Source organism: Salmo salar, chromosome ssa13 (assembly GCF_905237065.1).
Source record: "Salmo salar chromosome ssa13, Ssal_v3.1, whole genome shotgun sequence".
Classification (NCBI taxonomy): Eukaryota; Metazoa; Chordata; class Actinopteri; order Salmoniformes; family Salmonidae; genus Salmo; species Salmo salar.
Genome location: NC_059454.1, coordinates 12731924 through 12749654, shown reverse-complemented (window position 1 = coordinate 12749654; position 17731 = coordinate 12731924). Strand labels below are relative to the sequence as shown.

The 17731-nt window shown below is 51.2% G+C and overlaps 1 protein-coding gene across 2 annotated transcripts in view; it reads right to left on the bottom strand.

Moving 5' to 3' along the window:
* klhdc8b (kelch domain containing 8B) overlaps positions 1 to 17731 on the bottom strand; it is a 178165-nt gene continuing 160434 nt past the window's right edge. The window contains exons 6-7 of one of the 2 annotated variants that reach the window (XR_001319882.2): positions 1430 to 4877; positions 1 to 1387 (exon numbers count right to left, since the gene is read on the bottom strand). Coding sequence is in view for 1 of the 2 variants with exons in the window: in XM_014134525.2 (XP_013990000.2) it covers positions 4681 to 4877 (197 nt within the window). In the remaining variant the exon portion in view is untranslated. Of the gene's footprint in view, positions 4878 to 17731 lie in introns of both variants that reach the window. The other variant, XM_014134525.2, reaches the window with a different exon arrangement.

Below are 17731 nucleotides of genomic sequence, written 5' to 3'. Positions count from 1 at the left end.
CATGATATTAAAGACAACGTTTATTCATTGATATTATGATGTACAATTCTGAAAATTTGTAACTGGAAACAGGGACATTAGCTATGTTTATAAGTAGCTCCTGTCATATTCCGGTCTTTGTTGTCCCGTGGTACATGGAATTCTACGCTACACACCGTTCTGTTGAATATGATGACACTCAGTGCAGATGACATACTATTTACAGTGAAATGGTAAAAAATGAAGAAACTAATTTTAAGAGCCAGTGGACCGTGCAGTCATACCTCAAAGTCATTATATTGTGAAGACACACCACTTCCATTCTCACCACAGGAGCAGAAACCTTCTACCGCCTGGCTCATCTATAATGAACGAGGTGACATTTTTCTCACATTTCGTTACACCTCTGCTAACTAGACATTGAAATACACACTGCAGCACAGACGAGGCCCCTGGTTGCTGCCTGCCTGCTGTTAATGTGAAAGAGAAAAGGACTGACAGAAATAATGCCACACACACTCAATCGAATCAGACAGCACGTCAAAATAGTTTATTAAAGAAGTCATGGTCGAGGCACTACCTCACATTTATAGGCACTGAACTACTGTACTAGAGTCACAACTCAGCCTGGGCACTGTACCACATTACTGTAACAATGTCTTACTGTACTAGAGTCACAACTCAGCCTGGGCACTGTACCACATTACTGTAACAATGTCTTACTGTACTAGAGTCACAACTCAGCCTGGGCACTGTACCACATTACTGTAACAATGTCTTACTGTACTAGAGTCATAACTCAGCCTGGGCACTGTACCACATTACTGTAACAATGTCTTACTGTACTAGAGTCACAACTCAGCCTGGGCACTGTACCACATTACTGTAACAATGTCTTACTGTACTAGAGTCACAACTCAGCCTGGGCACTGTACCACATTACTGTAACAATGTCTTACTGTACTAGAGTCACAACTCAGCCTGGGCACTGTACCACATTACTGTAACAATGTCTTACTGTACTAGAGTCACAACTCAGCCTGGGCACTGTACCACATTACTGTAACAATGTCTTACTGTACTAGAGTCACAACTCAGCCTGGGCACTGTACCTGTACCACATTACTGTAACAATGTCTTACTGGACCGGTGCTCATAATCAGAACACAATCACAGGAATCCATCCAGGCATCTCTCTGTCAGACCCGGAGCTCTGTCAAAATGCCTGAAGCTCTCCTCTGCACATTGTCCGCTAATAAACTTGTCTCCTCATCCGTTCACTAGGGCTGCATTTACACATGCAGCCCAATTCAGATATTTTTGGAACCAATTGTTTTTTTGACCAATCAGATAAGCTCTTTTGCCAATAAATGCTCAGACTCATTGTTTGGGCTGATGATCACCTCACCTCATATTATAGGAATAAAACACTTCCCGCTGATCACCTCACCTCATATTATAGGAATAAAACACTTCCCGCTGATCACCTCACCTCATATTATAGGAATAAAACACTTCCCGCTGATCACCTCACCTCATATTATAGGAATAAAACACTTCCCGCTGATCACCTCACCTCATATTATAGGAATAAAACACTTCCCGCTGATCACCTCACCTCATATTATAGGAATAAAACACTTCCCGCTGATCACCTCACCTCATATTATAGGAATAAAACACTTCCCGCTGATCACCTCACCTCATATTATAGGAATAAAACACTTCCCGCTGATCACCTCACCTCATATTATAGGAATAAAACACTTCCTGCTGATTGTCAGTTAGAACATGAATGTTGCCACACACCACAGATCAGTGTGGGAGTGGCCGATTCTTCTTGATTCAGATTTCTCTTGATTGGTTGAGGATCAGCGACAGACTAAGTATTGGCACAGCTGTTCCTCTACTCACTCATATTCTACAATGTATATGAATCTCCTTCTCCAAATGTGGATGAGCTGTGACATCATTAGTGTGTGTGTGTGTGTTTGTGTACACATGTATCTTGACCAAAGCAAGCTTATCTGGCCTCCTTGCTTCAAACATAAACCTGATATAAAAATAATTAAAATTGTGACAAGCTTTCGTTCCCACTGAACCCCTCTGTGATGTTCAGACATACTGCATAGCCTCCCTTCGTTGAGACAGGAGTCAGGACGCACAGGATACAGTCAGAGATCATCAGCTAACAGCATCACCCTGGTTACGCACCATGGAAACACGTCACAACACAGCATCATAGAGAGAACAGACCAAGTGTCAACATGACAGGGCAACACCACTACAAACATGACCTTGTACAGCTCAACCCACACAACGCAAATAGACAGCTGTAGAAGCACAGTGGTGCTAAAACAACAAACTGGAAAAATACAAAATATAGCAAACAGGGACATTTTTAGAGAGAATACAAATTATTTAAAATACTAATTTATTTTGGAAATGAAAAGCAACAATACTTCACTGACTTACACAGTAATGCTACTTGCGGGTGTGACACAGTGACTGTTGCCTCGACACCGGGTGTTCACAGTGAACCGCACAAAAACAGAGTCTTTGATGGTAAAAAATAAGACACAGTTCTGAAATGATTTCTATTAATCAAATGCAAGTAAGTATGGAAATATGTGATGTGTGGATTCAGCATCTTTGATCCCAGGAAGAGAAGGCAGAGACACACGTTGTATATAAAACCCGAGTCTAATAGACTGCTTAGAAGGGATCTCTACTATAAAGAAAGCAAATGGGAAAAGTAAATGTACTGAATGATCTACAACACTGTTTATGAAGCCAACAGCAGTAGGATTAGAGTACAGAACTAGAGTCAACTGCAGTTTACGCTGTTGAGTCATATGTCATGTCAGCGCCAGAGGAGCACATCTGAAAAATGATTTTCTCTCTCTCCTTCTCCCTCCCTCTCTCTCTCTCTCTCTCTCTCCTGGGGGTGTGCAAGTTCTTTCTAAACTGTACTCAAGAGCTTAGAAACCAGAGTGCTTCTGCCGAAGAGACCCTGGTTCCTCCTGCAGACTGCTACCGAATACAGCATTCTATCGCCGCTGATGAGAATCCAGTTACGTATATACATATATTTGCGTTCTATCCATCACTTTATTGCTGTTGCCAGCCAGCCAGATCCATGTGGTGAGCCTTGGAGCGTACAGAAACACAACTTCCCACGTAGCCAGAAATACATCTATCAACTGGCACTAAAGCATGTTTAGAAAGACACTGCACTCCCCAAGGGAATATCTCAATGACATCATCAACAACATTTTTCTATAAATATGTATGTGATTGTGGGAGTGTAAGTGTGGGAGTGCATCTATGCGCTAGAATGAAACCATAAGCTATTTAATAGTCTCTAGAATATGAATATGGTTGAGAGTTTCATTATGGTCTGAGTGTCACGAACCCTGCAGCCCTCCTAACCAGCCCCCTGCAGTCCTCCTTACAAGGCCCAGTCTTCCTAACCAGACCCCTGCAGTCCTCCTAACAAGGCCCAGTCCTCCTAACCAATCTCCTGCAACCCTCCGAACTGCCCCCGGCATCCCTCCTATCCGGCCTCCTGCAGTCCTCCGAACCAGCCCTCTGCAGCCCTCCTAACCAACCTCCTGCAACCCTCCTACCCAACCTGTAATTTAGCACATCGAGCTACCCAGCAGGAGACGTTGATAAAGATAATCAGTCATGAATCAGGAGATGCTGTAATCAGAGAGAGTCAAAGCCACAGCCTGAACCGGTCCAGGAGACAGTGGCGCCAGCTTAGGAGGACATCCTAAATAAAATAAAAACTCATGATCCAATGAATGTGGGGTTCTACAGGGGTGACGCAAGGAAAGAAAACCCTCATAAAATACATACTAAAAATATATTTTGAGGTCAAGCAAATGTGACCATCACCCTCTGTCCACTAATACAATCTGTAAAACCCCTCCCACTGCCCTTCTGGGTGTTCCATCTATTTCCTATTAGTTCCTTGAAAGGTCAAAGGTTGAATAAGCATGGTATATGTACAGGAGGACTTCCTGTTAAGAGCTATTGCTTTTCCCTTTAAAAACAACTCTTACATTGTTTCATTCTCTGAAGTTTCATTGCTAAACTCTGATGTAAAATATGATTTATTTTTTCTCTCCAAAAACATGTCTTTAAGCTTCAGGAAAATGTGGCTTAGTGTCAAAGAGCTCTATTCTGAGTCTCTGATGCCACAGTGCAGGTATTGGCTGGCAATTCTAGAGGTGGTATTCAGGAGTCTGGGATTTTAATAACGCCAAGTTAACAACAGGAACCAAAACACACACACTCACATACTCCAAAGTTGTATCCTAAATTCTCAACTTTTTTTAAGGTGATTTAAAAAAAAGTGTAAGCAAGCCACTGCAACCGGACACTGCTGTTGTGAAACAGATATGGCCCTAAATTCCTTACATTTCCAGAAAAGTACCCTGCTTTTATCCTGAAAATGCTTCAATGTTCAAATTAGTATTGTGTGTGGTGTTTTTGTTGGGGTTATTTGTTCAACAACTCCTTTGTAACAGGTGTCCAGGTCAATATGAGTCTGTATGAGTGTGTGTCCCTCACCTGTACACAAATAATGTGTTTGTACTGGTGTATGCATGAATAGCGACACAGTCATTTCCTGTGTATTTGTGAGAGTGTGTAGTAGCCATGTCAGTGTGTGTCTCTGTGCATGTGTGTGTGTCACACAGTCTCTCTGAGACAGAGGGCCTCCACGGCGTTGCTGGGCCCCTGGGCCACACCCCCGATGAGGAACAGCATGTTGGGGGTCTGCAGGGGGGCACAGCAGCAGCGGGGGCTGGGCATCGGGGCAGCATACTCCCAACGTCGCTTCACAAGGTTGTAGCTCTCCACTGACGACAGGGGTGACGGCTGGTTTCCTGGACACACACATACGCACAAGATTTACTAAATTTAGGACAGATGTATCTTCCCTGAAAAAAACAGCTACAGTGCATTGGGAAAGTATACAGACCCCTTGACTTTTTACACATTTTGTTACGTTACAGCCTTATTCTAAAATTCATTAAATTGTTTTTTTCCTCCTCAATCTACCCACAATACCCCATAATGACAAAGCAAACAGGTTTTTAGAAATGTTTGCAAATGTATAAAAAAATACCACGGAAATAACACATTTACATAAGTATTCAGACCCTTTACTCAGAACTTTGTTGAAGCACTTTGGCAGCAATTACAGCCTCGAGTATTCTTGAATATGACGCTACAAGCTTGGCACACCTGTATTTGGGGAGTTTTTCCCATTCTTCTCGATAGATCCTCTCAAGCTCTGTCAGGTTGGATGGAGAGCATCGCTGCACAGCTATTTTCAGGCCTCTCCAGAGATGTTCGATCGGGTTCAAATCCGGGCTCTGGCTGGGCAACTCCTGCCCAGGAGACTTGTCCTGAAGCCACTCCTGCGTTGTCTTGGCTGTGTGCTTAGGGTCGGTGTCCTGTCCTGTTGGAAGGTGAACCTTCGCCCCAGCCTGAGGTCCTGAGTGCTCTGGAGTAGGTTTTCATCAAGGGTCTCTCTGTACTTTCCTCCAGATGTGACGCTTGGCATTCAGGCCAAAGAGTTCAATTTTGTTTTCATCAGACCAGAGAATCTTGTTTCTCATGGTCTGAGAGTCCTTTAGGTGCCTTTTGGTAAACTGCAAGTGGGCTGTCAATTGCCTTTTACTGAGGAGTGGCTTCTGTCTGATTGGTGGAGTGCTGCAGAGTTTGTTGTCAGTCTGGAAGGTTCTCCCATCTCCACAGAGGAACTTTTGAGCTCTGTCAGAGTAACCATTGGGTTCTTGGTCACCTCCCTGACCAAGGCCCTTCTCCCCCGATTTGTCCGAATGCACCTGAGGATGCACCTGAGCTCAATTTCCAGTCTCATAGCAAAGGGTCTGAATACTTAAGTAAATAAGTACATTTTTGTTTTGAATCTTTTATCAATTTGCAAATATTTCTAAAAACCTGTTTTCACTTTGTCATTATGGGGTATTGTGTGTAGATTGATGAGGAACATTTTTTATTTAATCCATTTTAGAATAAGGCTGTAACGTAACAAAATGTGGAAAAAGTCAAGCGGTCTGAATACTTTCCCGACTGCACTGTAATCTCTCCTTAACATGAAAATGTGACATATATGACTATACAGTTGAGCTAACATTGAAGAGAGAGTGGTAGAACACAGGTGTGTTAATCACAGCCGGGCGTGAGAGAGGGGCAGAAAAGGGTAGGTGTGTAGGGAGCCCCTAACAGCTACATCATTACTGTGACTGGGTCTCACAGTTTCTCCATCACTCTGACTGGTCTGTTTGTCAGTCAAACATGACTAAACTAACAAAATTACACTACCTTTGGCAATGTGGAAACACAGTCAATCAGTTTCAGTCTGTCACACATGAGCACACACACACACACACAAAAACACTTCCGGAATTACACACTAAAACTGAAAACATATACTGTAACGATAGGCATGTAAGTGGTATTGTAAATAAAGGTAAGGTTATATACTCAATGATAAGACAGGCATTTGTCTAAGACAAGGGATCCAGGGGAAAGCTGTCTTAAGCAGGGGAGCTGTCAGTCTGTCTGTCTGTCTGTCTGTCTGTCTGTCTGTCTGTCTGTCTGTCTGTCTGTCTGTCTGTCTGTCTGTCTGTCTGTCTGTCTGTCTGTCTGTCTGTCTGGGGTAGTCCTGTGATCTACCTCTCAGTCGCAGAGCAACAGGTGGAATAATGCAGTATGTTGCATCCATCCAGATGGCTGGGGGAGTACTGTTTACTGTACTCAGTAAGAAACACCTAGAAATCTACTGGGTAAAAGAACATTTAAACTTGAACTTAACTAAAAAACAAAGCTCTAAAAATCACACATTCTGTACTCCCCCTCTACCACACACATTGATTTATCTCATATCCAAGGGCGGACTGGCCATCTGGCATTTCAGGCAAATGCCAGATGGTCTGGTCCATTTTTAGCCCAGTGGGTCTGTCTAACTTGGGTTTCTTGCGCAAAACGTATCATTATCTGGATAATAATGGGGGCCTAAAGAAAAAAAAATGGGCCAGTGTGTTAGAAATACCAGGGCCGATATCTGGTCCCAGTCCGCCCCTCCTCAAATATTTCAGAGGGTCAGTCAAAGTAAGTTTTCTCTCCTTTAGCCTCAGAATCCCTGTCATTAGACATTACCAGCCGCTGCTAAGTTGTTCTGGTTTCCATGGAGACCCTCACTGAGCTGCAGATGATATGGACGGGGGGTTGCTATTGTTCTCATAATTTCTGGGGAGAAGAAAGTGTCGGATCTGAGTCCTCTTTTCAAAGCAATCAGAGCGCTGCTCAGACCCGCTCCTTTTTAATCTTCACAGGAACATGCTCCAGCGTGGCGCCGTGCGCAAAAAAACGCTCCTTCGCTTGGCGCACAAAGCTTCCTGTCGCGTCTTTGATTTCTAGCAATGCTAAACAATGCTTAGTCACCTGCTTATCAACCCACAACCCAGCTCCCTCTCCTACACCTACCTACCCACAACCCAGCTCCCTCTCCTACACCTACCTACCTACCCACAACCCAGCTCCCTCTCCTACACCTACCTACCTACCCACAACCCAGCTCCCTCTCCTACACCTGCCTTCCTACCCACAACCAAGCTCCCTCTCCTACACCTACCTACCTACCCACAACCAAGCTCCCTCTCCTACACCTACCTACCTACCCACAACGCAGCTCCCTCTCCTACACCTACCAACATACCCACAACCAAGCTCCCTCTTCTACACCTACCCACAACCCAGCTCCCTCTCCTACACCTTTCTACCCACAACCCAGCTCCCTCTCCTACACCTACCTACCTACCCACAACCCAGCTCCCCCTCCTACATCTACCTACCCACAACCCAGCTCCCTCTCCTACACCCACCTACACACAACCCAGCTCCCTCTCCTACATCTACCTACCCACAATCCAGCTCCCTCTCCTACACCTACCTACCTACCCACAACCCAGCTCCCTCTCCTACACCTACCTACCTACCCACAACCCAGCTACCTCTCCTACACCTACCTACCCACAACACAGCTCCCTCTCCTACACCTACCTACTTACCCACAACCCAGCTCCCTCTCCTACACCTACCTACCCACAACCCAGCTCCCTCTCCTACATCTACCTACCTACCCACAACCCAGCTCCCTCTCCTACACCTACCTACCCACAACCGAGCTCCCTCTCCTACACCTACATACCCACAACCCAGCTCCCTCTCCTACACCTACCTACCCACAACCCAGCTCCCTCTCCTACACCTACCTACCCACAACCCAGCTCCCTCTCCTACACCTACCTACCCACAACCCAGCTCCCTCTCCTACACCTACCTACCCACAACCCAGCTCCCTCTCCTACACCTACCTACCCACAACCCAGCTCCCTCTCCTACACCTACCTACCCACAACCCAGCTCCCTCTCCTACACCTACCTACCCACAACCTAGCTCCCTCTCCTACACCTACCTACCTACAACCCAGCTCCCTCTCCTACACCTACCTACCCACAACCCAGCTCCCTCTCCTACACCTACCTACCTACCCACAACCCAGAACCCTCTCCTACACCTACCTACCCACAACCCAGCTCCCTCTCCTACACCTACCTACCTACAACCCAGCTCCCTCTCCTACACCTACCTACCCACAACCCAGCTCCCTCTCCTACACCTACCTACCCACAACCCAGCTCCCTCTCCGACACCTACCTACCTACCCACAACCCAGCTCCCTCTCCTACACCTACCTACCCACAACCCAGCTCCCTCTCCTACACCTACCTACCTACCCACAACCCAGCTCCCTCTCCTACACCTACCTACCTACCCACAACCCAGCTCCCTCTCCTACACCTACCTACCTACCCACAACCCAGCTCCCTCTCCTACACCTACCTACCCACAACCCAGCTCCCTCTCCTACACCTACCAACCCACAACCCAGCTCCCTCTCCTACACCTACCTACCTACCCACAACCCAGCTCCCTCTCCTACACCTACCTACCTACCCAGAACCCAGCTCCCTCTCCTACACCTACCTACCCACAACCCAGCTCCCTCTCCTACACCTACCTACCTACAACCCAGCTCCCTCTCCTACACCTACCTACCTACCCACAACCCAGCTCCCTCTCCTACACCTACCTACCTACCTACCTACCTACCTACCTACCTACCTACCTACCTACCTACCTACCTACCTACCTACCTACCTACCCACAACCCAGCTCCCTCTCCTACACCTACCTACCTACCCACAACCCAGCTCCCTCTCCTACATCTACCTACCTACCCACAACCCAGCTCCCTCTCCTACATCTACCTACCTACCCACAACCCAGCTCCCTCTCCTACACCTACCAACCTACCTACCCACAACCCAGCTCCCTCTCATACACCAACCTACCTACCTACCCACAACCCAGCTCCCTCTCCTACACCTACCTACCTACCCACAACCCAGCTCCCTCTCCTACACCTACCTACCCACAACCCAGCTCCCTCTCCTACACCTACCTACCTACCCACAACCCAGCTCCCTCTCCTACACCTACCTACCCACAACCCAGCTCCCTCTCCTACACCTACCTACCCACAACCCAGCTCCCTCTCCTACACCTACCTACCCACAACCCAGCTCCCTCTCCTACACCTACCTACCTACCCACAACCCAGCTCCCTCTTCTACACCGACCTACCCACAACCCAGCTCCCTCTCCTACACCTACCTACCCACAACCCAGCTCCCTCTCCTACACCTACCTACCTACCTACCCACAACCCAGCTCCCTCTCCTACACCTACCTACCTACCCACAACCCAGCTCCCTCTCCTACACCTACCTACCCACAACCCAGCTCCCTCTCCTACACCTACCTACCCACAACCCAGCTCCCTCTCCTACACCTACCAACCCACAACCCAGCTCCCTCTCCTACACCTACCTACCTACCCACAACCCAGCTCCCTCTCCTACACCTACCTACCTACCCAGAACCCAGCTCCCTCTCCTACACCTACCTACCCAGAACCCAGCTCCCTCTCCTACACCTACCTACCTACAACCCAGCTCCCTCTCCTACATCTACCTACCTACCCACAACCCAGCTCCCTCTCCTACACCTACCTACCTACCCACCTACCTACCCACCTACCTACCTGCCTACCTACCACCTACCCTCCTACCTACCTACCTACCCACAACCCAGCTCCCTCTCCTACACCTACCTACCTACCCACAACCCAGCTCCCTCTCCTACACCTACCTACCTACCCACAACCCAGCTCCCTCTCCTACATCTACCTACCTACCCACAACCCAGCTCCCTCTCCTACACCTACCTACCTACCTACCCACAACCCAGCTCCCTCTCCTACACCTACCTACCTACCTACCCACAACCCAGCTCCCTCTCCTACACCTACCTACCTACCCACAACCCAGCTCCCTCTCCTACACCTACCTACCCACAACCCAGCTCCCTCTCCTACACCTACCTACCTACCCACAACCCAGCTCCCTCTCCTACACCTACCTACCCACAACCCAGCTCCCTCTCCTACACCTACCTACCCACAACCCAGCTCCCTCTCCTACACCTACCTACCCACAACCCAGCTCCCTCTACTACACCTACCTACCTACCCACAACCCAGCTCCCTCTCCTACACCGACCTACCCACAACCCAGCTCCCACTCCTACACCTACCTACCCACAACCCAGCTCCCTCTCCTACACCTACCTACCTACCCACAACCCAGCTCCCTCTCCTACACCTACCTACCCACAACCCAGCTCCCTCTCCTACACCTACCTACCTACCCACAACCCAGCTGCCTCTCCTACACCTACCTACCCACAACCCAGCTCCCTCTCCTACACCTACCTACCCACAACCCAGCTCCCTCTCCTACACCTACCTACCTACCCACAACCCAGCTCCCTCTCCTACACCTACCTACCTACCCACAACCCAGCTCCCTCTCCTACACCTACCTACCCACAACCCAGCTCCCTCTCCTACACCTACCTACCTACCCACAACCCAGCTCCCTCTCCTACACCTACCTACCCACAACCCAGCTCCCTCTCCTACACCTACCTACCCACAACCCAGCTCCCTCTCCTACACCTACCTACCCACAACCCAGCTCCCTCTCCTACACCTACCTACCTACCCACAACCCAGCTCCCTCTCCTACACCTACCGACCCACAACCCAGCTGCCTCTCCTACACCTACCTACCTACAACCCAGCTCCCTCTCCTACACCTACCTACCTACCCACAACCCAGCTCCCTCTCCTACACCTACCTACCCACAACCCAGCTCCCTCTCCTACACCTACCTACCCACAACCCAGCTCCCTCTCCTACACCTACCTACCCACAACCCAGCTCCCTCTCCTACACCTACCTACCTACCCACAACCCAGCTCCCTCTCCTACACCTACCTACCCACAACCCAGCTCCCTCTCCTACACCTACCTACCTACCCACAACCCAGCTACCTCTCCTACACCTACCTACCTACCCACAACCCAGCTCCCTCTCCTACACCTACCTACCTACAACCCAGCTCCCTCTCCTACACCTACCTACCTATCCACAACCCAGCTCCCTCTCCTACACCTACCTACCCACAACCCAGCTCCCTCTCCTACACCTACCTACCCACAACCCAGCTCCCTCTCCTACACCTATCTACCTACCAAACAACCCAGCTCCCTCTCCTACACCTACCTACCCACAACCCAGCTCCCTCTCCTACACCTACCTACCCACAACCCAGCTCCCTCTCCTACACCTACCTACCCACAACCCAGCTCCCTCTCCTACACCTACCTACCCACAACCCAGCTCCCTCTCCTACACCTACCTACCTACCAAACAACCCAGCTCCCTCTCCTACACCTACCTACCCACAACCCAGCTCCCTCTCCTACACCTACCTACCTACAACCCAGCTCCCTCTCCTAGACCTACCTACCTACCCACAACCCAGCTCCCTCTCCTACACCTACACCTACCTACCTACCCACAACCCAGCTCCCTCTCCGAAACCTACCTACCCACAACCCAGCTCCCTCTCCTACACCTACCTACCTACCCACAACCCAGCTCCCTCTTCTACACCTACCTACCTACCTATCTACCCACAACCCAGCTCCCTCTCCTACACCTACCTACCCACAACCCAGCTCCCTCTCCTTCACCTACCTACCTACCCACAACCCAGCTCCCTCTCCTACACCTACCTACCTACAACCCAGCTCCCTCTACTACACCTACCTACCTACCCACAACCCAGCTCCCTCTCCTACACCTACCTACCCACAACCCAGCTCCCTCTCCTACACCTACCTACCCACAACCCAGCTCCCTCTCCTACACCTACCTACCTACCCACAAACCAGCTCCCTCTCCTACACCTACCTACCCACAACCCAGCTCCCTCTCCTACACCTACCTACCTACCAAACAACCCAGCTCCCTCTCCTACACCTACCTACCCACAACCCAGCTCCCTCTCCTACACCTACCTACCCACAACCAGCTCCCTCTCCTACACCTACCTACCCACAACCCAGCTCCCTCTCCTACACCTACCTACCTACCAAACAACCCAGCTCCCTCTCCTACACCTACCTACCTACCCACAACCCAGCTCCCTCTCCTACACCTACCTACCCACAACCCAGCTCCCTCTCCTACACCTACCTACCTACCCACAACCCAGCTCCCTCTCCTACACATACCTACCCACAACCCAGCTCCCTCTCCTACACCTACCTACCTACCCACAACCCAGCTCCCTCTCCTACACCTACCTACCTACCCACAACCCAGCTCCCTCTCCTACACCTACCTACCTACAACCCAGCTCCCTCTCCTACACCTACCTACCTACCCACAACCCAGCTCCCTCTCCTACACCTACCTACCCACAACCCAGCTCCCTCTCCTACACCTACCTACCCACAACCCAGCTCCCTCTCCTACACCTACCTACCTACCAAACAACCCAGCTCCCTCTCCTACACCTACCTACCCACAACCCAGCTCCCTCTCCTACACCTACCTACCCACAACCCAGCTCCCTCTCCTACACCTACCTACCCACAACCCAGCTCCCTCTCCTACACCTACCTACCTACCCACAACCCAGCTCCCTCTCCTACACCTACCTACCTACCAAACAACCCAGCTCCCTCTCCTACACCTACCTACCCACAACCCAGCTCCCTCTCCTACACCTACCTACCTACAACCCAGCTCCCTCTCCTAGACCTACCTACCTACCCACAACCCAGCTCCCTCTCCTACACCTACACCTACCTACCTACCCACAACCCAGCTCCCTCTCCGAAACCTACCTACCCACAACCCAGCTCCCTCTCCTACACCTACCTACCTACCCACAACACAGCTCCCTCTTCTACACGTACCTACCTACCTATCTACCCACAACCCAGCTCCCTCTCCTACACCTACCTACCCACAACCCAGCTCCCTCTCCTTCACCTACCTACCTACCCACAACCCAGCTCCCTCTCCTACACCTACCTACCCACAACCCAGCTCCCTCTCCTACACCTAACTACCCACAACCCAGCTCCCTCTCCTACACCTACCTACCTACCCACAACCCAGCTCCCTCTCCTACACCTACCTACCTACCAAACAACCAAGCTCCCTCCCCTACACCTACCTACCCACAACCCAGCTCCCTCTCCTACACCTACCTACCCACAACCCAGCTCCCTCTCCTACACCTACCTACCAAACAACCTAGCTCCCTCTCCTACACCTACCTACCCACAACCCAGCTCCCTCTCCTACACCTAACCAACCTACCCACAACCCAGCTCCCTCTCCTACACCTACCTACCCACAACCCAGCTCCCTCTCCTACACCTACCTACCTACCCACAACCCAGCTCCCTCTCCTACACCTACCTACCCACAACCCAGCTCCCTCTCCTACACCTACCTACCCACAACCCAGCTCCCTCTCCTACACCTACCTACCTACCCACAAACCAGCTCCCTCTCCTACACCTACCTACCCACAACCCAGCTCCCTCTCCTACACCTACCTACCTACCCACAACCCAGCTCCCTCTCCTACACCTACCTACCTACCAAACAACCAAGCTCCCTCCCCTACACCTACCTACCCACAACCCAGCTCCCTCTCCTACACCTACCTACCCACAACCCAGCTCCCTCTCCTACACCTACCTACCAAACAACCTTGCTCCCTCTCCTACACCTACCTACCCACAACCCAGCTCCCTCTCCTACACCTAACCAACCTACCCACAACCCAGCTCCCTCTCCTACACCTACCTACCCACAACCCAGCTCCCTCTCCTACACCTACCTACCTACCTACCTACCTACCTACCTACCTACCTACCTACCTACCTACCTACCTACCTACCTACCTACCTACCTACCTACCTACCCACAACCCAGCTCCCTCTCCTACACCTACCTACCCACAACCCAGCTCCCTCTCCTACACCTACCTACCTACCCACAACCCATCTCCCTCTCCTACACCTACCTACCCACAACCCAGCTCCCTCTCCTACACCTACCTACCCACAACCCAGCTCCCTCTCCTACACCTACCTACCTACCCACAACCCAGCTCCCTCTCCTACACCTACCTACCAAACAACCAAGCTCCCTCTCCTAGACCTACCCACAACCCAGCTCCCTCTCCTACACCTACCTACCTACAACCCAGCTCCCTCTCCTACACCTACCTACCCACAACCCAGCTCCCTCTCCTACACCTACCTACCCACAACCCAGCTCCCTCTCCTACACCTACCTACCTACAACCCAGCTCCCTCTCCTACACATACCTACCCACAACCCAGCTCCCTCTCCTACACCTACCTACCTACCCACAACCCAGCTCCCTCTCCTACACCTACCTACCCACAACCCAGCTCCCTCTCCTACACCTACCTACCCACAACCCAGCTCCCTCTCCTACACCTACCTACCCACAACCCAGCTCCCTCTCCTACACCTACCTACCTACAACCCAGCTCCCTCTCCTACACATACCTACCCACAACCCAGCTCCCTCTCCTACACCTACCTACCTACACACAACCCAGCACCCTCTCCTACACCTACCTACCCACAACCCAGCTCCCTCTCCTACACCTACCTATCTACCCACAACCCAGCTCCCTCTCCTACACCTACCTACCTACCCACAACCCAGCTCCCTCTCCTACACCTACCTACCTACCTACCTACCCACAACCCAGCTCCCTCTCCTACACCTACCTACCTACCCACAACCTAGCTCCCTCTCCTACACCTACCTACCTACCCACAACCCAGATCCCTCTCCTACACCTACCTACCCACAACCCAGCTCCCTCTCCTACACCTACCTACCCACAACCCAGCTCCCTCTCCTACACCTACCTACCTACCTACCTGCCTGCCTACCTACACCTACCTACCTACCTACCTACCCACCTACCCTACCCTGCCTACCCTGCCTCCCTACACCTACCTACCTACCCACAACCCAGCTCCCTCTCCTACACCTACCTACCCACAACCCAGCTCCCTCTCCTACACCTACCTACCCACAACCCAGCTCCCTCTCCTACACTACCTACCTACCTACCCACAACCCAGGTCCCTCTCCTACACCTACCTACCCACAAGCCAGCTCCCTCTCCTACTCACCTACCTACCCACAACCCAGCTCCCTCTCCTACACCTACCTACCTACCCACAACCCAGCTCCCTCTCATACACCTACCTACCTACCCACAACCCAGCTCCCTCTCCTACACCTACCTACCCACAACCCAGCTCCCTCTCCTACACCTACCTACCCACAACCCAGCTCCCTCTCCTACACCTACCTACCTACCCACAACCCAGCTCCCTCTCCTACACCTACCTACCTACCCACAACCCAGCTCCCTCTCCTACACCTACCTACCCACAACCCAGCTCCCTCTCCTACACCTACCCACCTACCCACAACCTAGCTCCCTCTCCTACACCTACCTACCTACCTACCCACAACCCACCTCCCTCTCCTACACCTACCTACTCTATGTCTCCCTTTTTCAGCCAGTGGGTTGTTTTTACTGAATTGGATTTGACCACACGTCCTGTTATGGGGCAAATGGACGAAGAGCATTTGATTTGCCTCAGCAACCTAGTAGGTATTTTAGCAGGTGCCCTAGCCACTCCACCCATTTACCTCAATTTAGATTACTTTTTAGGATTTGTGGGGAGCCTTGGGAGATTTGGGGGAGACTTGGGAAACTTAGTGTTTGTGTGTGTGTGTGTGTGTGTGTGTGTGTGTGTGTGTGTGTGTGTGTGTGTGTGTGTGCATGCGTGCGTGCGTGCGTGACATTGTAATGCAGTCTGTTTACATAATTGCACAGACTACCACTCTACACTGCCACTCTACACACTGCCATCCCTACCGAGTTCATTCAAATCAGTTTCTAATCACATTATCCATACATATATCAATTTGTTTTGTATCAGTGAGAAGGGGAGAGGGGGACAGTGACCGACGGACACTGAGAGGGAACAGAAAGACAAAAATGTGAGAAAAGAGATTGTGAAGGAGGGAAAGGGCAAAGATAGTCAGAAATGTTTGGGAGACACAGCAAGAGACGCTACAGTGATAGAGTGGAGGAGGAGGAGGAGGACGAGGCTAGCTTCTGAATGGCATGACAATCTAATGTCACCCTGAAAAACATCCCTTTGGCTTTCAACCACCCGACACTATGAATAATAAATAGGTGCCTTATTCAGCCTGAAAAGACAGAGACAATCCTCCCAGCTGGCTGTTAAATGGAGGGCAGATCCCTCATTTACCAGCCTTTTGACAAAATTAAGAGGAAGGGAAATCAGAATCCTAAAATATCCCTCTAGGATTAATAGGCCCATGTTAAGACTGACACCCTCCCTCCCTCCCTCCCTCCCTCCCTCCCTCCCTCCCTCCCTCCCTCCCTCCCTCCCTCCCTCCCTCCCCTCCCCCCGCCCTCCCTCCTTCTGTCCCTCCATCCCTCCTTCTGTCCCTCCCTCCCTCCCTCCCTCTGCCCCCCTCCCTCCCTCCTTCTGTCCCTCCCTCCCTCCCTCCCTCCCTCCCTCCCTTCTGCCCCTCCCTCCCCCCCTCCTTCCCTCCCTCCCTCCCTCCCTCCCTCTGCCCCCCCTCCCTCCCTCCTTCTGTCCCTCCCTCCCTCCCTCTGCCCCCCCTCCCTCCCTCCCTCCCTCCCTCCCTCCCTCCCTCCCTCCCTCCCTCCCTCCCTCCCTCTGCCCCCCTCCCTCCCTCCTTCTGTCCCTCCCTCCCTCCCTCCCTCCCTCCCTCCCTCCCTCTGCCCCCCCTCCCTCCCTCCTTCTGTCCCTCCCTCCCTCCCCCCTCCCTCCCTACCCTCCCTCCCTCCCTCTGCCCCCCCCTCCCTCCCTCCTTCTGTCCCTCCCTCCCTCCCTCCCTCCCTCCCTCCCTCCCTCCCTCCCTCCCTCACTGCAGCACAGAGACAGTGGGAGCAGTTCTTATGACAGATTCTAAGCTTGATTCATTGTCTCTTTAAACTGTGAAATGGAGACCCAAATGAACCAATCAATTAACTAAATTACACAGAATGTGTATGAAGACAGAGAGAACAGAATGCATTCCCACACTGT